General features: G+C 49.0%; 1 protein-coding gene across 1 annotated transcript in view; it reads right to left on the bottom strand.

Moving 5' to 3' along the window:
- Positions 1–1,059: 1,059 nt before the first annotated feature.
- Positions 1,060–25,228, bottom strand: part of LOC121556399 (isthmin-1) — a 43,545-nt gene continuing 19,376 nt past the window's right edge. The window contains exons 3-6 of the mRNA XM_045215168.1: positions 24,449–24,767; positions 6,820–6,954; positions 4,701–4,790; positions 1,060–2,263 (exon numbers count right to left, since the gene is read on the bottom strand). Of these exons, the coding sequence (XP_045071103.1) occupies positions 1,746–2,263; positions 4,701–4,790; positions 6,820–6,954; positions 24,449–24,767 (1,062 nt within the window). The 3' untranslated portion in view covers positions 1,060–1,745. The remainder of the gene's footprint in view (positions 2,264–4,700; positions 4,791–6,819; positions 6,955–24,448; positions 24,768–25,228) is intronic.

The raw sequence follows: 25,228 nt of genomic DNA, 5'->3' as shown, positions 1-25,228 counted from the left end.
CTGGACAAAACATAGACTGACCAGGTGAATCAAGGTGAAATCTATGATTCCCTTATTGATGTAACTTGTTAAATCCACTTCAAACCAGTGTAGATGAAGGGGAGGAGACAGGTTAAAGAAGGATTTTTAAGCCTTGAGACAATTGAGACATGGATTGTGTACGTGTGCCATTTCAGAGGGTAAAAGGGCAAGATAAAATATTTAAGTGCCTTTGAACGGGGTATGGTAGTAGGTGCCAGGCGCACCGGTTTGTGTCAAGAACTGCAACGCTGCTGGGTTTTTCACGCTCAACAGTTTCCCGTGTGTATCAAGAATGGTCCACCACCCAATATTCCTAATGTTTTGTACATCATCAATGTTTTATAAAAATATCACGAGTAGCAAAACTGTCAACAAACTGTCCTTCCGCTTCTTTTATTTATATTGGACATTATTTTTTGTCCATCTTCTGTGAAACGTTTGGACTGAAAATGTGCGATTCCCATTGCATGAAAGGTGTCAGTGACTGTAGGAAGCCTGTTTAGGAACATCAAGTTATTACAACAGACTGCTTATCGTTTATCTCTGGGGGGTTTTATGCATCTTCCACCTTCCTCTGTTGGACATAACTGTCAAATGGCGGGAATTCGCTGTCTGTGGTGCTGAATCCGCTTGTAGGCTATTAGCCTGTTTGTTTGTTTACCTTTCACCTGGCAAAGTCACTACTGGCCAAGTCACTACTGGCCAAGTCACTACTGGCCATATCAACAGTGATGGTAGTGGACGTTCCCCCTTTCTCTGTATATTGGATCTTTATCCAGCTCCTGTGAAAAGTTTGGATGTGTGTAAAACCCTCCATAGTCTACGTTGTCTTATGCCTAATATTACATGCCCGTGGGGAGCGATGATGGTAACTTCTGTATTTAGATATAGCCAATTAAAAAACAAGTTGTTTCGTTTTATTAGAATTATTCACTATCTTTTTAGGTCTAATCATTAGTGGGTTTAATCTTGCTCTGCATCGTGGGGAAGCGTTTCACTGTAAAGTCTAAACCTGTTGTATTCGTGCATGTGAAAAAATAAAATATGATTTTGATTTATTGACCTTTGGCTCAGACATAATGCATGTTACAGTAAGTCTATATCAGTGTCAATTTTAACAATATATAGTTACATGTTGAAGCCATGCAATTACTGTTCAAAAACATGTTCAACATGTTTAGCAAATATGGGATAGGCCTACAATTGTTATCTTGTTTCTGTTGGCTGTTTAACCAACCAGGCTGTAACGGACTAACATCCTAATTGGAGTTGATGACAACGCAATACATACAAGACCGTAAAAACACAACTTGAAGCAACCACATTTAGCCATGGAGCACGTTCTGATTGGCCAAGCCTTCGACATACTGTACCATCAACTTTTATTTATTAAATCAAAACCCTTTTGCGCTACTGCTACAATAATTCTGGTTATGAAAATAGCAAAAGTATTTCTGACACCCCCCCCCGAACCTATTGCACTACCGCCATTGCTTAGATTGACCGTTGTGTTAGGTTCAAATAGAGCCCACAGTCTCTGTGGAGGACAATAACTTGCGTCCAAGTGAGCGATACGTTGTCTCTTCATCACGTTGGCTGATATCAACAGACTGCCCCTAGCCTTGGATGGTTTGAAGCACCATTTGAAGTACCAGATTCATTACAAATATTTCAGATCAGTTTTTGTTTTTTTTCCCCCCCTTCATACGTTCATCTCTCAGGTTCTAAAACTCCCATGCCTCCTCCACCTGTTTGTGGTAATCCTCATCCAGGGGGTTGTCTGGACACTTCTGCCCGTTGCTAGGTGGCCTGGCCTGGTTATAGCGGCTCCAGTCCCCTTTACAGATGATCCAGGGCAGGATGTCTACCTTGTAGTGGAGGTCGGCAGAGAACTCCGTGCTGATGAGGTTTGGCGTTCCCGCTCCTTTTCCGCGGGTGATGAGCTTCATGTTGTCACCGTAGCAGCAGTGCTGTGCGGCCAGAGTCGTGGACTCTAGAGTTAACGTGGAGCGGATGCAGTACCGGGCCGTGGGTTTGTAGATCTCTAGCTTCTCCTTGGGGCCGCTGGCGTCTTTCCAGCGGAAGTCCCGGCGCGTGGCGGGGTCGGGGACGTCGGCCGTGCTGTAGGCCACCTCGGTGGGGTAGGAGCAGGGGCAGCTGGGGAGGTCGTTGGAGACTTTAGTCATGTATTTCTTCAGGAACTCAGACTTACAGTTCATCCAGCGTTCACAGCTGTCTGTGTCTGGAAGAGATCAGAGACAGAGTTAGTTAGTCTTGATCTATCTCTACAGCTGTCTGTGTCTGGAAGAGATCAGAGAGAGTTAGTTAGTCTGGATCTATCTCTACAGCTGTCTGTGTCTGGAAGAGATCAAAGCAAGTTAGTTAGTCTGGATCTATCTCTACAGCTGTCTGTGTCTGGAAGAGATCAGAGAGAGTTAGTTAGTCTGGATCTATCTCTACAGCTGTCTGTGTCTGGAAGAGATCAGAGAGAGTTAGTTAGTCTGGATCTAGATCTCTTTTACTCTCTCTCTATCTTCTCACTTGCCTCTCTCTCAGATTGGGACCAGATCACAGAGCAGAGCATGTTATTGGGACCAGATCGCAGCGCATGTTATTGGGACCAGATTGGGACCAGATCGCAGAGCAGAGCATGTCATTGGGACCAGATCGCAGAGCAGAGCATGTTATTGGGACCAGATTGGGACCAGATCGCTGCGCAGAGCATGTTATTGGGACCAGATTGGGACCAGATCGGGACCAGATTGCAGAGCAGAGCATGTCATTGGGACCAGATCGCAGAGCAGAGCATGTTATTGGGACCAGATTGGGACCAGATCGCAGCGCAGAGCATGTTATTGGGACCAGATCGCAGCGCATGTTATTGGGACCAGATTGGGACCAGATCGCAGGGCAGAGCATGTTATTGGGACCAGATTGGTACCAGATCGCAGAGCAGAGCATGTCATTGGGACCAGATCGCAGAGCAGAGCATGTTATTGGGACCAGATTGGGACCAGATCGCAGAGCATGTTTTTGGGACCAGGTTGGGACCAGATCGCAGGGCAGAGCATGTTATTGGGACCAGGTTGGGACCAGATCGCAGGGCAGAGCATGTTATTGGGACCAGATTGGGACCAGATCGCAGCGCAGAGCATGTTATTGGGACCAGATCACAGAGCAGAGCATGTTATTGGGACCAGGTTTCAGAGCATGTTATTGGGACAAGATTGCAGAGCATGTTATTGGGACCAGATTGGGACCAGATCACAGAGCAGAGCATGTTATTGGGAACAGATTGGGACCAGATCACAGAGCAGAGCATGTTATTGGGACCAGATTGGGACCAAATCACAGAGCAGAGCATGTTATTGGGACCAGATTGGGACCAGATCAGAGCAGAGCATGTTATTGGGACCAGATTGGGACCAGATCAGGGCAGAGCATGTTATTGGGACCAGATTGGGACCAGATCACAGAGCAGAGCACGTTATTGGGACCAGATTGGGACCAGATCAGAGCAGAACATGTTATTGGGACCAGATTGGGACCAGATCACAGAGCAGAGCATGTTATTGGGACCAGGTTGGGACCAGATCGCAGAGCAGAGCATGTTATTGGGACCAGATTGGGACCAGATCAGAGCAGAGCATGTTATTGGGACCAGATTGGGACCAGATCACAGAGCAGAGCATGTTATTGGGACCAGGTTGGGACCAGATCACAGAGCTGAGCATGTTATTGGGACCAGATCACAGGGCAGAGCATGTTATTGGGACCAGATCAGAGCAGAGCATGTTATTGGGACCAGATTGGGACCAGATCAGAGCAGAGCATGTTATTGGGACCAGATTGGGACCAGATCGCAGAGCAGAGCATGTCATTGGGACTAGATCAGAGCAGAGCATGTCATTGGGACCAGATTGGGACCAGATCAGAGCAGAGCATGTTATTGGGACCAGATCAGAGCAGAGCATGTTTTTGGGACCAGATTGGGACCAGATCAGAGCAGAGCATGTTATTGGGACCAGATCAGAGCAGAGCATGTTATTGGGACCAGATTGGGACCAGATCAGAGCAGAGCATGTTTTTGGGACCAGATCAGAGCAGAGCATGTTATTGGGACCAGATCAGAGCAGAGCATATTATTGGGACCAGATTGGGACCAGATCAGAGCAGAGCATGTTTTTGGGACCAGATTGGTACCAGATCGCAGAGCAGAGCATGTTATTGGGACCAGATCAGAGCAGAGCATGTTTTTGGGACCAGCATGCTCTGCTCTTCCTGTCCTCCTCTTTCTCCTCCTCCATCCCAGTGAAGGTCTGAGGAATGATCAGCAGGTCCAGGAAGGCGGAGCTGTGCATGGTGGACCATAGAAGTAGAATGACTAGAATAGATAATAGTCATTCCCACTCAAATCAATGGACTGTGCTGGGAGGAATGGACCAGAGTTTGGCGTTAAGTTAAATCCATTACAATTCAGTAGATTCAGGAAGTAAACTGAAATTCGAACTGGAATTGACTGAATAGACATGGAATTGACTGAATAGACATGGAACCCCAACCCTGAGCTGGACACTAATGCTAAATAGAATCACGTTTGAAGAACCTGACACATCGATGGAGGGATGATCTGAAGTGAAAAATGATGAAAAAAATAGTAAATGAGAGAAGAATCTTACCGACACCAAATAGCTCTGTAGCGTTGAACTCATCTGTTCCAGCCCGCAGACTGACTTCAGTGACGGCTGTCTCGAACGCATCTTCTATACCTACACACAGAGACATGGCCAGTGAATGATGCAACAGACAAAAGTATCACTTTACATCTATAATAAAGCGCTGGTCTTTCTTCTTAACAAGACTATCAACAAGGCAGGTCTTACAGGCCCTAGTTGTCGCACCTGGACTACTGTCCAGTCGTGTGGTCAGGTGTCACAAAAGAGGGACTTAGGAAAATTACAATTGACCCAGAACAGGGAAGCACGGCTGGCCCTTAAAATGTCCACGGAGAGCTAACATTAATAATGTAAATCTCTCCTGGCTCAAAGTAGAGGAGAGATCGACTTCATCACTACTTGTATGTGAGAGGTATTGACATGTTGAATACACCGAGCTGTCTGTTTAAACTACTAGCACACAGCTCAGACACCCATGCATACCCCACAAGACATGCCACCAGAGGTCTCTTCACAGTCCCCAAGTCCAGAACAGACTATGGGAGGCGCACAGTACTACATAGAGCCATGACTACATGGAACTCTGTTCCACATCAAGTAACTGATGCAAGCAGTAAAATTAGATTTAAAAAACAGATACAAATACACCTTTTGGAACAGCGCATACTGTTAAGAGACACTCCACCACACACACACACACACACACACACACACACACACACACACACACACATGGATTTTGTGTTGTAGCTATGTGGTAGTACTCCTGAGTGGCGCAGTGGTCTAAGGCACTGCATCGCAGTGCTAACTGTGCCACTAGAGATCCTGGTTCGAATCCAGGCTCTGTCGCAGCCGGCCGCGACCGGGACCGGGAGACTCATGGGCGGTGCACAATTGGCCCAGCGTCGTCTAGGGGAGGGAATGGCCGGCAGGGATGTAGCTCAGTTGATAGAGCATGGCGTTTGCAACGCCAGGGTTGTGGGTTCAATTCCCACGGGGGGCCAGTATAAAAAAAAAATGTATTCACTAACTGTAAGTCGCTCTGGATAAGAGCGTCTGCTAAATGACTAAAATGTGGTAGAGTAGTGGCCTGAGAGAACACAATGTGTTGTGAAATGTATTGTAATGTTTTCAATTGTATATAACTGCCTTAATGTGGCTGGACCCCAGGAAGAGTAGCTGCTGCCTTGGCAGGAACTAATGGGGATCCATAATAAACCCCAGGAAGAGTAGCTGCTGCCTCGGCAGGAACTAATGGGGATCCATAATAAACCCCAGGAAGAGTAGCTGCTGCCTCGGCAGGAACTAATGAGATCCAAATAAACCCCAGGAAGAGTAGCTGCTGCCTCGGCAGGAACTAATGGGGATCCATAATAAACCCCAGGAAGAGTAGCTGCTGCCTTGGCAGGAACTAATGGGGATCCATAATAAACCCCAGGAAGAGTAGCTGCTGCCTTGGCAGGAACTAATGTCATAATAAACCCCAGGAAGAGTAGCTGCTGCCTTGGCAGGAACTAATGGGACCACCCCAGGAAGATTAGCTGCTGCCTTGGCAGGAACTAATGGGGATCCATAATAAACCCCAGGAAGAGTAGCTGCTGCCTTGGCAGGAACTAATGGGGATCCATAATAAACCCCAGGAAGAGTAGCCGCTGCCTTGGCAGGAACTAATGGGGATCCATAATAAACCCCAGGAAGAGTAGCTGCTGCCTTGGCAGGAACTAATGGGGATCCATAATAAACCCCAGGAAGAGTAGCTGCTGCCTTGGCAGGAACTAATGGGGATCCATAATAAACCCCAGCGCTGGTAAACTAAGCCGGATTCAAACACAGATGAATGACCTGTGCACAGCGATAGACTTTTCAATTTCCCCGATGTTCACGAAGATCATGTTGGCAGTAAATGCTGCAGATGTCGACTCAAGTAGAAAACACCTTTAACAGCACATTTAACTGATGACACTAGGAACCAAACACAACAACATGGAGAGGGACCTACCTGAATTTGTCCAATATAAATGTAGGTTTTAATTGCAACTGTTATCTATGGTTAGGAACAATGATTACAACCCTAGATCCACACACACACACACACACACACACACACACCCTCCCTCCTCACCTGGGCAGGATGGCATGTCACAGGTGCGTGACTCGGTGGCGCTGCAGGCGTAACCACATGACCTGGTCCTCTTCTGGTTCCCGTTCCCACAGGTTACACTACACGGAGACCAGTTACTCCAGCCACCGTCTCCGTCTGGAGGGAAGGAAAGGGAGGGGGGGACAGACAGAAAGAGGGAAGGCAGGGAGACAGGGGTGGGGAGAGAGGGAGACAGGGAAGGAGAGAGGGAGACAGGGAAGGAGAGAGGGAGACAGGGAAGGAGAGAGGGAGTTTGGGAAGGAGAGAGGGAGACAGGGGTGGGGAGAAAGGGAGAAATAGAAAGAGAGAGAGAGAAGCAGAAACAGAGAGAGAAAATACTGTCAGTCTAAGGCAGTACACAGTAGTAGCCAGCCAAAAAGAAACGTAGCTAACCAGGACGTTCTGGGCTGCGTAGGGGGGTCCGGGGGCATGACCCCCCAGGGGATTTCTATTTCGAACAAGCTCTGTTTTGTTGGCCTCCGGTACATTCTAATGGCTTGATTCCATCCTAAATACACAGATAAATGATTCAATACTTTAATGAGTTTAATTCCCAGATTGGTGAAATTAGTTGTGGCATTGATTAGAAAGACAAGATTTTACAATAAACATTATATATATTATATATTATATATATGTCTGATTTCAGTTTATTGTTAGTTGTTTTGGATATTGACTAGGTCTTTATGATCAGGACTATTTTATGACTCGCCACGATTTGTTCTTCAAATGATGCATTTTATTTTATTTTTGCTGATTGTCTGATTGTGGCTGTGGACACAGATTGTCTTCCTGCTCTAAAAAGACACAAATAGGCTAAGATCTGGTAAATAACAGATAATAATAAATAAGATCTGGTGCAACCAATTACCTTCAGAAGTCACATAATTAGTTTAAAAAAGTCCACGTGTGCAATCTAAGTGTCACATGATCTGTCACATGATCTCAGTATATATATACACACACACCTGCTCTCAAAAGCCCCAGAGTCTGCAACACCACTAAGCAAGGGGCACCACCAAGCAAGCGGCACCATGAAGACCAAGGAGCTCTCCAAACAGGTCAGGGACAAAGTTGTGGAGAAGTACAGATCAGGGTTGGATTATTTAAAAAAATATCAGAAACTTTGAACATCCCACAGAGCACCATTAAATCCATTATTAAAAAATTGAAAGAATATGGCACCACAACAAACCTTCCAAGACAGGGCCGCCCACCAAAACTCACAGACCAGGCAAGGAGGGCATTAATCAGAGGCAACAAAGAGACCAAAGATAATCCTGAAGGAGCTGCAAAGCTCCACAGCGGGGATTGGAGTACCTGTCCATAGGACCACTTTAAGCTACACACTCCACAGAGCTGGGCTTTACGGAAGAGTGGCCAGAAAAAAGCCATTGCTTAAAGAAAAAAATAAGCAAACACGTTTGGTGTTCGCCAAAAGGCATGTGGTAGACCCCCCAAACACATGGAAGAAGGTACTCTGGTCAGATGAGACTAAAATTGAGCATTTTGGCCATCAAGGAAAACGCTGTGTCTGGTGCAAACCCAACACCTCTCATCACCCCGAGAACACCATCCCCACAGTGAAGCATGGTGGTGGAAGCATCATGCTGTGGGGATGTTTTTCATTGGCAGGGACTGGGAAACTGGTCAGAATTGAAGGAATGATGAATGGCGCTAAATACAGGGAAATTCTTGAGGGAAACCTGTTTCAGTCTTCCAGAGATTTGAGACTGGGACGGAGGTTCACCTTCCAGCAGGACAATGACCCTAAGCATTCTGCTAAAGCAACACTCGAGTTGTTAAAGGGGAAACATTTAAATGTCTTGGAATGGCCTAGTCAAAGCCCAGACCTCAATCCAATTGAGAATCTGTGGTATGACTTAGAAATTGCTGTACACCAGTGGAACCAATCCAACTTGAAGGAGCTGGAGCAGTTTTGCCTTGAAGAATGGGCATAAATCCCAGTGGCTAGATGTGCCAAGCTTATAGAGACATACCCCAAGAGACTTGCAGCTGTAATTGCTGCAAAAGGTGGCTCTACAAAGTATTGACTTTGGGGGGGGGTGAATAGTTCTGCACGCTCAAGTTTTCAGTTTTGTTGTCTTATTTCTTGTTTGCGTCACCCCAAAAAATATTTTGCATCTTAAAAGTGGTAGGCATGTTGTCTAAATCAAATGATACAAACCCCAAAAAAATCAATTTTAATTCCAGGTTGTAAGGCAACAAAATAAGAAAAATGCCAAGGGGGGTGAATACTTTCGCAAGCCACTGTATTGTTTAAGATGATTTTTGAATGACTACCTCATCTCTGTACCCTACACATACAATTATCTGTAAGATCCCTCAGTCGAGCAGTGAATTTCAAACACAGATTCAACCATAAAGACCAGGGAGGTTTTCCAATGCCTCGCAAAGAAGGGCACCTATTGGTAGATTTTTAAAAAGCAGACGTTGAATATCCCTTTGAGCATGGTGAAGTTATTAATTATACTTTGGATGGTGTATCAATACACCCAGTCACTACAAAGATACAGGCGTCCTTCCTAACTCCGTTGCCGGAGAAGAAGGAAACCGCTCAGGGATTTCACCATGAGGCCAATGGTGACATTACAAAACAGTTACTGAGTTTAATGGCTGTGATAGGAGAAAACTGAGGATGGATCAACAACATTGTAGTTACTCCACAATACTAACCTAAATGACAGAGTGAAAAGAAGGAAGCCTGCACAGAATAAAACATTACTGAGTACCACTCTCCATACATTCAAGCATAGTGGTGGCTGCATCATGTTATGGGTATGCTTGTAATCGTTAAGAACTGGGGAGTTTTTCAGGATAAAAAATAAACTGAACGGAGCTAAGCACAGACAAATCCTAGAGGAAACCCTGGTTCAGTCTGCTTTCCACCAGACACTGGGAGATGAATTCACCTTTCAGCAGGACAATAACCTAAAACACAAGGCCAAATCTACACTGGAGTTGCTTACCAAGAAGACAGTGAATGTTCCTGAGTGGCCGAGTTACAGTTTTGACTTCAATATACTTGAAAATCTATGGCAAGACCTGAAAATGGTTGTCTAGCAATGATCAACAACCAATTTGACAGAGCTTGAAGAATTTTGAAAATAATAAATGGCCAAATGTTGCACAATCCAGGTGTGGAAAGCTCTTAGAGACTTACCCAATCGCTGCCAAAGGTGCTTCTACAAAGTATTGACTCAGGGGTGTGAATACTTGTGTAAATGAGATCTGTATTTCATTTTCAATAAATTTGTCTAAATTTCTAAAAACATGTTTTCACTGTCATCATTGAGTGTAGATGGGTAAAAAACATTTAATCAATTTTGAATTCAGGCTGTAACAACAAATTGTGGAATAAGTCAAAGGGTATGAATACTTTCTGAAGGCACTGTATAGCGGAAATGTATATTTGATACATGGAACTAGGAAGGACTGAATTGAGTGACGTGTGTTGTCATTTGTGTAAATAGGGGCGCTACTTTGTCCCAAAATGTTATAAATAATTATATGGGACCTCCTATCCTTACCCCCCCTTTACCCATCCAGGCCCAGTTTATCCCCACCTCCTATCCTTACCCCCATTTACCCTCCCAGGCCCAGTTTATCCCCACCTCCATCCACCCCCCCCTTTACCCATCCAGGCCCAGTTTATCCCCACCTCCTATCCTTACCCCCCTTTACCCATCGAGGCCCAGTTTATCCCCACCTTACCCATCCAGGCCCAGTTTATCCCCACCTCCTATCCTTACCCTCCCTTTACCCATCCAGTCCCAGTTTATCCCCACCTCCTATCCTTACCCTCCCAGGCCCAGTTTATCCCCACCTCCTATCCTTACCCCCCCTTTACCCATCCAGGCCCAGTTTATCCCCACCTCCTATCCTTACCCCCCTTTACCCATCCAGGCCCAGTTTATCCCCACCTCCTATCCTTACCCTCCCTTTACCCATCCAGTCCCAGTTTATCCCCACCTCCTATCCTTACCCATCCAGGCCCAGTTTATCCCCACCTCCTATCCTTACCCCCCTTTACCCATCCAGGCCCAGTTTATCCCCACCTCCTATCCTTACCCCCCCTTTACCCATCCAGGCCCAGTTTATCCCCACCTCCTATCCTTACCCTCCCAGGCCCAGTTTATCCCCACCTCCTATCCTTACCCCCCCTTTACCCATCCAGGCCCAGTTTATCCCCACCTCCTATCCTTACCCCCCTTTACCCATCCAGGCCCAGTTTATCCCCACCTCCTATCCTTACCCCCCTTTACCCATCCAGGCCCAGTTTATCCCCACCTCCTATCCTTACCCCCCCTTTACCCATCCAGGCCCAGTTTATCCCCACCTCCTATCCTTACCCCCTTTACCCTCCCAGGCCCAGTTTATCCCCACCTCCTATCCTTACCCCCTTTACCCATCCAGGCCCAGTTTATCCCCACCTCCTATCCTTACCCCCCCTTTACCCATCCAGGCCCAGTTTATCCCCACCTCCTATCTTACCCCCCCCTTTACCCATCCAGGCCCAGTTTATCCCCACCTCCTATCCTTACCCCCCTTTACCCATCCAGGCCCAGTTTATCCCCACCTCCTATCCTTACCCCCCTTTACCCATCCAGGCCCAGTTTATCCCCACCTCCTATCCTTACCCCCCTTTACCCATCCAGGCCCAGTTTATCCCCACCTCCTATCCTTACCCCCCTTTACCCATCCAGGCCCAGTTTATCCCCACCTCCTATCCTTACCCCCCTTTACCCATCCAGGCCCAGTTTATCCCCACCTCCTATCCTTACCCCCCTTTACCCATCCAGGCCCAGTTTATCCCCACCTCCTATCCTTACCCCTCCCAGGCCCAGTTTATCCCCACCTCCTATCCTTACCCCCCTTTACCCATCCAGGCCCAGTTTATCCCCACCTCCTATCCTTACCCCCCTTTACCCTCCCAGGCCCAGTTTATCCCCACCTCCTATCCTTACCCCCCTTTACCCATCCAGGCCCAGTTTATCCCCACCTCCTATCCTTACCCCCCTTTACCCATCCAGGCCCAGTTTATCCCCACCTCCTATCCTTACCCCCCCTTTACCCATCCAGGCCCAGTTTATCCCCACCTCCTATCCTTACCCCCCTTTACCCATCCAGGCCCAGTTTATCCCCACCTCCTATCCTTACCCCCCTTTACCCATCCAGGCCCAGTTTATCCCCACCTCCTATCCTTACCCCCCCTTTACCCATCCAGGCCCAGTTTATCCCCACCTCCTATCCTTACCCCCCTTTACCCACCAAGGCCCAGTTTATCCCCACCTCCTATCCTTACCCCCCCTTTACCCATCCCAGGCCCAGTTTATCCCCACCTCCTATCCTTACCCCCCTTTACCCACCCAAGCCCAGTTTATCCCCACCTCCTATCCTTACCCCCTCCTTTACCCATCCAGGCCCAGTTTATCCCCACCTCCTATCCTTACCCTCCCTTTACCCATCCAGGCCCAGTTTATCCCCACCTCCTATCCTTACCCCCCTTTACCCTCCCAGGCCCAGTTTATCCCCACCTCCTATCCTTACCCCCTTTACCCATCCAGGCCCAGTTTATCCCCACCTCCTATCCTTACCCCCTTTACCCATCCAGGCCCAGTTTATCCCCACCTCCTATCCTTACCCCCTTTACCCATCCAGGCCCAGTTTATCCCCACCTCCTATCCTTACCCCCCTTTACCCATCCAGGCCCAGTTTATCCCCACCTCCTATCCTTACCCCCCCTTTACCCATCCAGGCCCAGTTTATCCCCACCTCTATCCTTACCCCCTTTACCCATCCAGGCCCAGTTTATCCCCACCTCCTATCCTTACCCCCCCTTTACCCTCCCAGGCCCAGTTTATCCCCACCTCCTATCCTTACCCCCCTTTACCCATCCAGGCCCAGTTTATCCCCACCTCCTATCCTTACCCCCCTTTACCCATCCAGGCCCAGTTTATCCCCACCTCCTATCCTTACCCCCCTTTACCCATCCAGGCCCAGTTTATCCCCACCTCCTATCCTTCCCCCCCTTTACCCATCCAGGCCCAGTTTATCCCCACCTCCTATCCTTACCCCCTCCCCTTTACCCATCCAGGCCCAGTTTATCCCCACCTCCTATCCTTACCCCCTTTACCCTCCCAGGCCCAGTTTATCCCCACCTCCTATCCTTACCCCCCCTTTACCCATCCAGGCCCAGTTTATCCCCACCTCCTATCCTTACCCCCTTTACCCTCCCAGGCCCAGTTTATCCCCACCTCCTATCCTTACCCCCATTACCCATCCAGGCCCAGTTTATCCCCACTTCCTATCTTACCCCCTTTACCCATCCAGGCCCAGTTTATCCCCACCTCCTATCCTTACCCCCTTTACCCATCCAGGCCCAGTTTATCCCCACCTCCTATCCTTACCCCCCTTTACCCATCCAGGCCCAGTTTATCCCCACCTCCTATCCTTACCCCCTTTACCCATCCAGGCCCAGTTTATCCCCACCTCCTATCCTTACCCCCTTTACCCTCCCAGGCCCAGGTTATCCCCACCTCATATCCTTACCCCCCTTTACCCATCCAGGCCCAGTTTATCCCCACCTCCTACCCTACCCCCCTTTACCCATCCAGGCCCAGTTTATCCCCACCTCCTATCCTTACCCCCTTTACCCATCCAGGCCCAGTTTATCCCCACCTCCTATCCTTACCCCCCTTTACCCATCCAGGCCCAGTTTATCACCACCTCCTATCCTTTACCCCCTTTACCCATCCAGGCCCAGTTTATCCCCACCTCCTATCCTTACTCCCCCTTTACCCATCCAGGCCCAGTTTATCCCCACCTCCTATCCTTACCCCCCTTTACCCATCCAGGCCCAGTTTATCCCCACCTCCTATCCTTACCCCCCCTTTACCCATCCAGGCCCAGTTTATCCCCACCTCCTATCCTTACCCCCCTTTACCCATCCAGGCCCAGTTTATCCCCACCTCCTATCCTCCCCCCCTTTACCCATCCAGGCCCAGTTTATCCCCACCTCCTATCCTTACCCCCCTTTACCCATCCAGGCCCAGTTTATCCCCACCTCCTATCCTTACCCCCCTTTACCCATCCAGGCCCAGTTTATCCCCACCTCCTATCCTTACCCCCCTTTACCCATCCCAGGCCCAGTTTATCCCCACCTCCTATCCTTACCCCCTTTACCCATCCAGGCCCAGTTTATCCCCACCTCCTATCCTTACCCCCTTTACCCTCCCAGGCCCAGTTTATCCCCACCTCCTATCCTTACCCTCCCTTTACCCATCCAGGCCCAGTTTATCCCCACCTCCTATCCTTACCCCCTTTACCCTCCCAGGCCCAGTTTATCCCCACCTCCTATCCTTACCCCCCTTTACCCATCCCAGGCCCAGTTTATCCCCACCTCCTATCCTTACCCTCCCTTTACCCATCCAGGCCCAGTTTATCCCCACCTCCTATCCTTACCCCCCTTTACCCATCCAGGCCCAGTTTATCCCCACCTCCTATCCTTACCCCCTTTACCCTCCCAGGCCCAGTTTATCCCCACCTCCTATCCTCACCCCCATTTACCCATCCAGGCCCAGTTTATCCCCACCTCCTATCCTTACCCCCTTTACCCATCCAGGCCCAGTTTATCCCCACCTCCTATCCTTACCCCCCTTTACCCATCCAGGCCCAGTTTATCCCCACCTCCTATCCTTACCCCCCCTTTACCCATCCAGGCCCAGTTTATCCCCACCTCCTATCCTTACCCCCCCTTTACCCTCCCAGGCCCAGTTTATCCCCACCTCCTATCCTTACCCCCCTTTACCCATCCAGGCCCAGTTTATCCCCACCTCCTATCATTACCCCCCCTTTTACCCATCCAAGCCCAGTTTATCCCCACCTCCTATCCTTACCCCCCTTTACCCATCCAGGCCCAGTTTATCCCCACCTCTATCCTTACCCCCTTTCCCAGGCCCAGTTTATCCCCCACCTCCTATCCTTACCCCCCCTTTACCCATCCAGGCCCAGTTTCAGATCCCCACCTCTATCCTTACCCCCCCTTTACCCATCCAGGCCCAGTTTATCCCCACCTCCTATCCTTACCCCCTTTACCCATCCAGGCCCAGTTTATCCCCACCTCCTATCCTTACCCCCCCTTTACCCATCCAGGCCCAGTTTCCAGTTTATCCCCACCTCATATCCTTACCCCCCTTTACCCATCCAGGCCCAGTTTATCCCCACCTCCTATCCTTACCCCCCTTTACCCATCCAGGCCCAGTTTATCCCCACCTCCTATCCTTACCCCCCTTTACCCATCCAGGCCCAGTTTATCCCCACCTCCTATCCTTACCCCCCTTTACCCATCCAGGCCCAGTTTATCCCCACCTCCTATCCTTACCCCCCTTTACCCATCCAGGCCCAGTTTATCCCCACCTCCTATCCTTACCCCCCTTTACCCATCCAGGCCCCAGTTTATCCCCACCTCCTATCCTTACCCCCCTTTACCCATCCAGGCCCAGTTTATCCCCACCTCCTATCCTTACCCCCCTTTACCCTCCCAGGCCCAGTTTATCCCCACCTCCTATCCTTACCCCCCTTTACCCATCCAGGCCCAGTTTATCCCACCTCCTATCCTTACCCCCCTTTACCCATCCAGGCCCAGTTTATCCCCACCTCCTATCCTTACCCCCCTTTACCCTCCCAGGCCCAGTTTATCCCCACCTCCTATCCTTACCCCCCCTTTACCCATCCAGGCCCAGTTTATCCCCACCTCCTATCCTTACCCCCCTTTACCCATCCAGGCCCAGTTTATCCCCACCTCCTATCCTTACCCCCCTTTACCCATCCAGGCCCAGTTTATCCCCACCTCCTATCCTTACCCCCCTTTACCCATCCAGGCCCAGTTTATCCCCACCTCCTATCCTTACCCTCCTTTACCCATCCCAGGCCCAGTTTATCCCCACCTCATATCCTTACCCCCTTTACCCATCCAGGCCCAGTTTATCCCCACCTCCTATCCCTTACCCCCTTTACCCATCCAGGCCCAGTTTATCCCCACCTCCTATCCTTACCCCCCCTTTACCCATCCAGGCCCAGTTTATCCCCACCTCCTATCCTTACCCTCCCAGGCCCAGTTTATCCCCACCTCCTATCCTTACCCCCCTTTACCCATCCAGGCCCAGTTTATCCCCACCTCCTATCCTTACCCTCCTTTACCCATGCAGGCCCAGTTTATCCCCACCTCCTATCCTTACCCCCCTTTACCCATCCAGGCCCAGTTTATCCCCACCTCCTATCCTTACCCCCTCCCCCAGGCCCAGTTTATCCCCACCTCCTATCCTTACCCCCCTTTACCCATCCAGGCCCAGTTTATCCCCACCTCCTATCCTTACCCTCCCAGGCCCAGTTTATCCCCACCTCCTATCCTTACCCCCCTTACCCATCCAGGCCCAGTTTATCCCCACCTCCTATCCTTACCCCCCTTCAGGCCCAGTTTATCCCCACCTCCTATCCTTACCCCCTTTACCCATCCAGGCCCAGTTTATCCCCACCTCCTATCCTTACCCCCCCATCCAGGCCCAGTTTATCCCCACCTCCTATCCTTACCCCCCCTTTACCCATCCAGGCCCAGTTTATCCCCACCTCCTATCCTTACCCCCTTTACCCATTCAGGCCCAGTTTATCCCCACCTCCTATCCTTACCCCCCTTTACCCATCCAGGCCCAGTTTATCCCCACCCTCCTATCCTTACCCCCCTTTACCCATCCAGGCCCAGTTTATCCCCACCTCCTATCCTTACCCCCCTTTACCCATCCAGGCCCAGTTTATCCCCACCTCCTATCCTTACCCCCTTTACCCATCCAGGCCCAGTTTATCCCCACCTCCTATCCTTACCCCCCTTTACCCATCCAGGCCCAGTTTATCCCCACCTCCTATCCTTACCCCCCCCTTTACCCATCCAGGCCCAGTTTATCCCCACCTCCTATCCTTACCCATCCAGGCCCAGTTTATCCCCACCTCCTATCCTTACCCCCTTTACCCATCCAGGCCCAGTTTATCCCCACCTCCTATCCTTTCCCCCCTTTACCCATCCAGGCCCAGTTTATCCCCACCTCCTATCCTTACCCTCCCTTTACCCATCCAGGCCCAGTTTATCCCCACCTCCTATCCTTACCCCCCATCCAGGCCCAGTTTATCCCCACCTCCTATCCTTACCCCCCCTTTACCCATCCAGGCCCAGTTTATCCCCACCTCCTATCCTTACCCCCCCTTTACCCATCCAGGCCCAGTTTATCCCCACCTCCTATCCTTACCCCCCCTTTACCCATCCAGGCCCAGTTTATCACCACCTCCTATCCTTACCCCCTTTACCCATCCAGGCCCAGTTTATCCCCACCTCCTATCCTTTACCCCCCTTTACCCATCCAGGCCCAGTTTATCCCCACCTCCTATCCTTACCCCCCTTTACCCATCCAGGCCCAGTTTATCCCCACCTTACCCATCCAGGCCCAGTTTATCCCCACCTCCTATCCTTACCCCCCCTTTACCCATCCAGGCCCAGTTTATCCCCACCTCCTATCCTTACCCCCCCTTTACCCATCCAGGCCCAGTTTATCCCCACCTCCTATCCTTACCCCCCTTTACCCATCCAGGCCCAGTTTATCCCCACCTTACCCATCCAGGCCCAGTTTATCCCCACCTCCTATCCTTACCCCCCTTTACCCATCCAGGCCCAGTTTATCCCCACCTCCTATCCTTACCCCCTTTACCCATCCAGGCCCAGTTTATCCCCACCCCTATCCTTACCCCCCCTTTACCCATCCAGGCCCAGTTTATCCCCACCTCCTATCCTTACCCCCCTTTACCCATCCAGGCCCAGTTTATCCCCACCTCCTATCCTTACCCCCCTTTACCCATCCAGGCCCAGTTTATCCCCACCTCCTATCCTTACCCTCCCTTTACCCATCCAGGCCCAGTTTATCCCCACCTCCTATCCTTACCCCCTTTACCCATCCAGGCCCAGTTTATCCCCACCTCCTATCCTTACCCCCCTTTACCCATCCAGGCCCAGTTTATCCCCACCTCCTATCCTTACCCCCCTTTACCCATCCAGGCCCAGTTTATCCCCACCTCCTATCCTTACCCCCCTTTACCCATCCAGGCCCAGTTTATCCCCACCTCCTATCCTTACCCCCCCTTTACCCATCCAGGCCCAGTTTATCCCCACCTCCTACCCTTACCCCCCTTTACCCTCCCAGGCCCAGTTTATCCCCACCTCCTATCCTTACCCCCCTTACCCATCCAGGCCCAGTTTATCCCCACCTCCTATCCTTACCCCCCTTTACCCATCCAGGCCCAGTTTATCCCCACCTCCTATCCTTACCCCCCCTTTACCCATCCAGGCCCAGTTTATCCCCACCTCCTATCCTTACCCCCTTTACCCATCCAGGCCCAGTTTATCCCCACCTCCTATCCTTACCCCCCATTACCCATCCAGGCCCAGTTTATCCCCACCTCCTATCCTTACCCTCCCTTTACCCACCCAGGCCCAGTTTATCCCCACCTCCTATCCTTACCCCCCTTTACCCATCCAGGCCCAGTTTATCCCCACCTCCTATCCTTACCCCCCCTTTACCCATCCAGGCCCAGTTTATCCCCACCTCCTATCCTTACCCCCCTTTACCCATCCAGGCCCAGTTTATCCCCACCTCCTATCCTTACCCCCTTTACCCATCCAGGCCCAGTTTATCCCCACCTCCTATCCTTACCCCCCCTTTACCCATCCAGGCCCAGTTTATCCCCACCTCCTACCCTTACCCCCCTTTACCCTCCCAGGCCCAGTTTATCCCCACCTCCTATCCTTACCCCCCCTTTACCCATCCAGGCCCAGTTTATCCCCACCTCCTATCCTTACCCCCTTTACCCACCCAGGCCCAGTTTATCCCCACCTCCTATCCTTACCCCCCCTTTACCCATCCAGGCCCAGTTTATCCCCACCTCCTATCCTTACCCCCCCTTTACCCATCCAGGCCCAGTTTATCCCCACCTCCTATCCTTACCCCCCCTTTACCCATCCAGGCCCAGTTTATCCCCACCTCCTATCCTTACCCCCCCTTTACCCATCCAGGCCCAGTTTATCCCCACCTCCTATCCTTACCCCCCTTTACCCACCCAGGCCCAGTTTATCCCCACCTCCTATCCTTACCCCCCTTACCCATCCAGGCCCAGTTTATCCCCACCTCCTATCCTTACCCCCCTTTACCCATCCAGGCCCAGTTTATCCCCACCTCCTATCCTTACCCCCCCTTTACCCATCCAGGCCCAGTTTATCCCCACCTCTGTCTTTTCCCCTTGCCCCCTCTACACCCCCTCTACACATCTACACCCCCTCTATACATCCACCCCTCTATACATCCACCCCTCTATACATCCACCCCTCTACACATCTACACCCCTCTATACATCCACCCCTCTATACATCCACCCCTCTATACATCCACCCCTCTACACATCCACCCCTCTATACATCCACACATAACATACACACCACTCCTCCACACACATCCACCTTCACCCTCCCTCACACATCCACCTTCACCCTCCCTCACTCTCCCATTGATATGCACAGACACATAGAACAATTATTGACAATTTACATACATGCTATGTTTCCTGTTTTATATTTGTCTTTTCAGTGACCATGTATCTCATTTGCATCGGCTAATTATATTGTTACTTCCTAGAGAACAGTTACTTAGGGATACTATAGTCTAGATTGTATTGGGGGAAGGGGGAGAGGAATATTGTCTCAATTTAAGATAAGCTGGTCTTAGGCATCACTGTATGTAGTCTAATGTGCTTTTCTGTTATTTTTCTGCCTCTCCTCAGGGCACTGGGCTCTCTTTCAACTGGAAAGGTTTCCTGCAGCTTGTTCAGGGCTTCATAGGCACTAGTGCACTCCATTCTCAGGGCTTCATAGGCACTAGTGCACTCCATTCTCAGGGCTTCATAGGCACTAGTGCACTCCATTCTCTGTATTCCCTTCCATACCCACAGTACTGCCGAGAATCGAAGTTGAGACTTGATTCCTTGACTGTTTGATTGAAATGAATTGCTGGCGTTTTTTTCCTCAGTCTAGCAGACAGGTCCTGGATAAATGGAATGGACTGGCCCTGGACCTTGATCTCCTTTCCCCCTTGTGCTTTCAGAATGTTGACTTTGGTCTGATAGTTCCACAGCTTAAAGATTACCATTCGAGGTTATTTAGCAATCTTCTGGTTCACTTCGATCCGATGGCATCGCTCCAGATCCTCCAGTGATACATCCACACCAAGCTCCTCTGATATCAGCTTGATCACGTATCTGGAAAGGTTCCCTTTTTTTCTTCCGGTAAGGACAATATTCTCATATTATTTTGTCTCGATCTGTTTTCCAGAAGATCAATTTCATCTTCTAAAGTATGCACCTTTGTTTCCAGAAGGCCAATTGCGTTGTCTTGTTCATCCACTGGCCCTCCCTGTATATCTGCCAAGATAGACCCTACTTTCCTTTAGAGCAAATCTACTTTTTTAACATTGTAAAATATTTTTTGTTGTGGTGAGCATTTTAGCTATGTTTTCCAGAATATCCTTCAGCTGTTTGTTGTGATGAGCATTGAGATCATTTTAGCTATGTTTTCCTGGATATCCTTCCAGCTGTTTGTTGTGGTGAGCATTGAGATCATTTTAGTTATGTTTTCCTGGATATCCTTCAGCTGTTTGTTGTGGTGAGAATTGAGATCATTTTAGCTATGTTTTCCTGGATATCCTTCAGCTGTTTGTTGTGATGAGCATTGAGATCATTTTAGCTATGTTTTCCTGGATATCCTTCCAGGAAAGCTTCTGACGCAACACAACTTAATGCGTTAGCTTCTAGCCAGGTTCTAGCCAGGGAGGTTGGTGGGTGCTGGGCACTGTTAACTCTCTATAATACTCTGGGCACTGTTAACTCTCTATAATACTCTGGGTGCTGTTAACTCTCTATAATACTCTGGGTGCTGTTAACTCTCTATAATACTCTGGGCACTGTTAACTCTCTATAATACTCTGGGCACTGTTAACTCTCTATAATACTCTGGGCACTGTTAACTCTCTATAATACTCTGGGCACTGTTAACTCTCTATAATACTCTGGGCACTGTTAACTCTCTATAATACTCTGGGCACTGTTAACTCTCTATAATACTCTGGGCACTGTTAACTCTCTATAATACTCTGGGCACTGTTAACTCTCTATAATACTCTGGGCACTGTTAACTCTCTATAATACTCTGGGCACTGTTAACTCTCTATAATACTCTGGGCACTGTTAACTCTCTATAATACTCTGGGCACTGTTAACTCTCTATAATACTCTGGGCACTGTTAACTCTCTATAATACTCTGGGCACTGTTAACTCTCTATAATACTCTGGGCACTGTTAACTCTCTATAATACTCTGGGCACTGTTAACTCTCTATAATACTCTGGGCACTGTTAACTCTCTATAATACTCTGGGCACTGTTAACTCTCTATAATACTCTGGGCACTGTTAACTCTCTATAATACTCTGGGCACTGTTAACTCTCTATAATACTCTGGGCACTGTTAACTCTCTATAATACTCTGGGCACTGTTAACTCTCTATAATACTCTGGGCACTGTTAACTCTCTATAATACTCTGGGCACTGTTAACTCTCTATAATACTCTGGGCACTGTTAACTCTCTATAATACTCTGGGCACTGTTAACTCTCTATAATACTCTGGGCACTGTTAACTCTCTATAATACTCTGGGCACTGTTAACTCTCTATAATACTCTGGGCACTGTTAACTCTCTATAATACTCTGGGCACTGTTAACTCTCTATAATACTCTGGGCACTGTTAACTCTCTATAATACTCTGGGCACTGTTAACTCTCTATAATACTCTGGGCACTGTTAACTCTCTATAATACTCTGGGCACTGTTAACTCTCTATAATACTCTAGGGCACTGTTAACTCTCTATAATACTCTGGGCACTGTTAACTCTCTATAATACTCTGGGCACTGTTAACTCTCTATAATACTCTGGGCACTGTTAACTCTCTATAATACTCTGGGCACTGTTAACTCTCTATAATACTCTGGGCACTGTTAACTCTCTATAATACTCTGGGCACTGTTAACTCTCTATAATACTCTGGGCACTGTTAACTCTCTATAATACTCTGGGCACTGTTAACTCTCTATAATACTCTCAAATGAGGTGTAAAAAATCTAATCAAATACTCGTCTTGACACAAGACACATTCAGATGAGTCCGGGCTGCTTTCTGTTAATGTGTTTGGAAATGTGGCTGAGATTCAGTTCCAATGATCATTGAAAGGATCAGTTTAATGAGAATACATGGAAACATTTCCTCTGCCTGAGCTGAGTACTAAACTATTACATTAAGCTCACGGCACACACACACCACCTCCTAACCAACATCTGCCAAACATTGTAATAATTTCACAGATTAAAGGCCAGATAGCAGCCTTCTACCCCCCCCCCCCACCATACACAAATTACACCCAAAGCACTATGTGGCAGAGGACCAGCAGTTAGCTCTGACAAGGCTAGAAAAAAAACATTCATTCATTCCTGAAAGATGGATAAAATTAAATGTATTCTCTCTCCATAACACCCACATTCCTGTGTAAACAGGTGGACAAGCTGAGACACGGTGTGGAATAGATACTGTACGACTGTACCGTGGGGAGGGTGAATTCTTCTAGAGCTAATTTATCTATCTAGCAGGCCAGATGTGGAGAGAGTGAGAGTGTGTGTGTGTGTGTGTGTGTGTGTGTGTGTGTGTGTGTGTGTGTGTGTCTGTGTGTGTTTTGTGTGTGTGTGTGTGTGTGTCTGTGTGTCTGTGTGTGTGTGTGTGTCTGTGTCTGTGTCTTGCTGTGTCTGTGTCTGTGTCTGTGTGCTGTGTCTGTGTGTGTGTGTGTGTGTGTGTGTGTGTGTGTGTGTGTGTGTGTGTGTGTGTGTGTGTGTGTCTGTGTGTGTGTGTGTGTGTGTGTGTGTGTGTGTGTGTAGACTGTTATTGAGAATGATGTGAACTGGTCTGCGTCTAAAATGTCACCCTGTCCCCACACACACACTACTTTTGACCAGAAAATTAACCAGCTAGCGCATTTGGTTCCATAGAAGTTGTGGGAACATATGATTTTGGTTTCACATTGGTTGTGGGAATGAAGCCATATGTTTCCTAACGGGTAAAACAGAACGTTTGTTAAGTGTTCTGAGAACAGTAGCGAAAATGTTATGCCTGTTTCTGGGAACGTTTATTTTTTTGGTTGCAGGGAGATTCTGAGAATGTTTTACTCTGGTTCCTTGAAGTTTTCCTGCGAACGGAAATGTTAGGTTCCTTAAAACGTTCACTGAATGTTTCAATAAGAATTGTCAATGTCAAACCATTTGGAGAACATCCCTAGAACATTACCAAAATCGAAATGAAATGTAACTATGTTCGAACTTTTAGGAAACGTTCTGTTAAAGTAATGAAATGCCAAGAAAATATACGTTTTTTTTGTCAAGTTCCTTAAATGTGCTGAGAATGTTCCAAAGCCAAGCAACTCTCCTGCACCATTCCCAGAACGTTGTGGGAAGGTTGTATGCAAAATAACCATAGGACAACCAGGCTCTCACCGAGCTCTAAGAAACATATGGTTCTCAGAACGTTAGGTGCTAGCTGGGTAGTTCACTATAAAGGGAGTAGGGTGTAATTTGGGACGCAGGCTGGTTTGACTTTGATGTTGGAGAGGCGTTTAATCTGTCACGCACACACACGCACGCACGCACGCACGCACGCACGCACGCGACGCACGCACGCACATGACACACGCACGTACGCATGTACGCACGCACGCACACAACGACAGACACACAGCACACGCACACAGCCCTTACAGACACGCACAGCACGCATGCTAACAGACACGCACAGCACATGACACACAGCCCTCAACAAACACACACGACACATGTACACAGCCCCAACGTCAGCACACATATACGCACAGCCCTTAACAGACACACACGACTATCACACAGCCCTCAACAAACACACACAACACAAACACACACCCTCCAAACACACACACACACACACTACACACACACTAACACACACACACAACACACAGCCTACACACACACACACACACACACACACACACACACACACACACCCTCACACACACACATGGACACATTCACAGCCCTTACATGAAAACAATACACACAGTCCTTAAAGCGCTTACAATCATAACACACAGCCCTTACAATCAATACACACAGCCCTTACAACATACACACGCAACACATCACACACACAGCCCTTACAAACACACACAACACATTTGCCAGCCTAACAAACAAACACATACACAGCTATAGACACACACACATATGCACACATATACACACAGCCCTTAACAAACACACACAACACATATACACACAGCCCTTAACAAACACACACAACACATATACACACAGCCCTCAACAAACACAAGTCCTCTTGCCGTCAGTCCCCCTCACACACTACACTCACCATATTCAGTCTGAGCCTTGCTGGCTCCTCCTCCTCCTGCGCCTCCTCTCCTCTCCCAGTCCCCTAGTGGTTTTAGGAAGTTACTATCCTCTGAGTTACTGCCTCTTGCTCCTCCTCCTCCTCCTCCTCTCCCTCCTCCTCCTCCTCTGTAGGAGGGCTGCTGCTCCCTAGCCTGCTCCTTGGGTCGACGTTGGGTCGAGACTGAAGAAGAGGAGGAGGATGAAGGGGAGGTTTGCCACCAGTTTCTCCAGTTGGGAACCAAACCTGGTTTGTTCTCCTTCTTCAGGCCTTTCTCATGCTCCACCACCTCTATGGTCACCTGGAGGGGAGGGAGGAGCAGGGTCAAAGGTCAGTGCTAGACCCGCTGACTAGACCCGCTGACTAGACCCGCTGACTAGACCCGCTGACTAGACACGCTGACTAGACCGGCTGACTAGACCCGCTGACTAGACCCGCTGACTAGACCGCAGGCAACGCGGCCTACATTTCAACACCAACGCAGAAGCTTTGCTATTCAGTGTCTTCCCAATTAAGTAGCTTCGTTTTGTTGTTTGGCTACATGAAGCGAACTAGGGCTCGCAGCCCACTTCTTCCAATGTTTTGTGGAAAAGTGTTCATCTAATTCTACTAGATGAGTATAAACATCCTGTCACGCCTGCTCCCGCTCCCCCTCCCTGGCGCTCGAGGGCGCCCATCATTACGCACACCTGTCACCACCGTTACGAGCATCTGCGCTTCATTGGACTCACCTGGACTTCATCACTGTTCTATTACCTCCCC

The sequence above is a fragment of the Coregonus clupeaformis genome, unplaced genomic scaffold (assembly GCF_020615455.1).
Source record: "Coregonus clupeaformis isolate EN_2021a unplaced genomic scaffold, ASM2061545v1 scaf0381, whole genome shotgun sequence".
Lineage (NCBI taxonomy): Eukaryota > Metazoa > Chordata > Actinopteri > Salmoniformes > Salmonidae > Coregonus > Coregonus clupeaformis.
The sequence above is the reverse complement of the archived record's forward strand: the minus strand, read 5'-3'. Positions and strand labels throughout refer to the sequence as shown.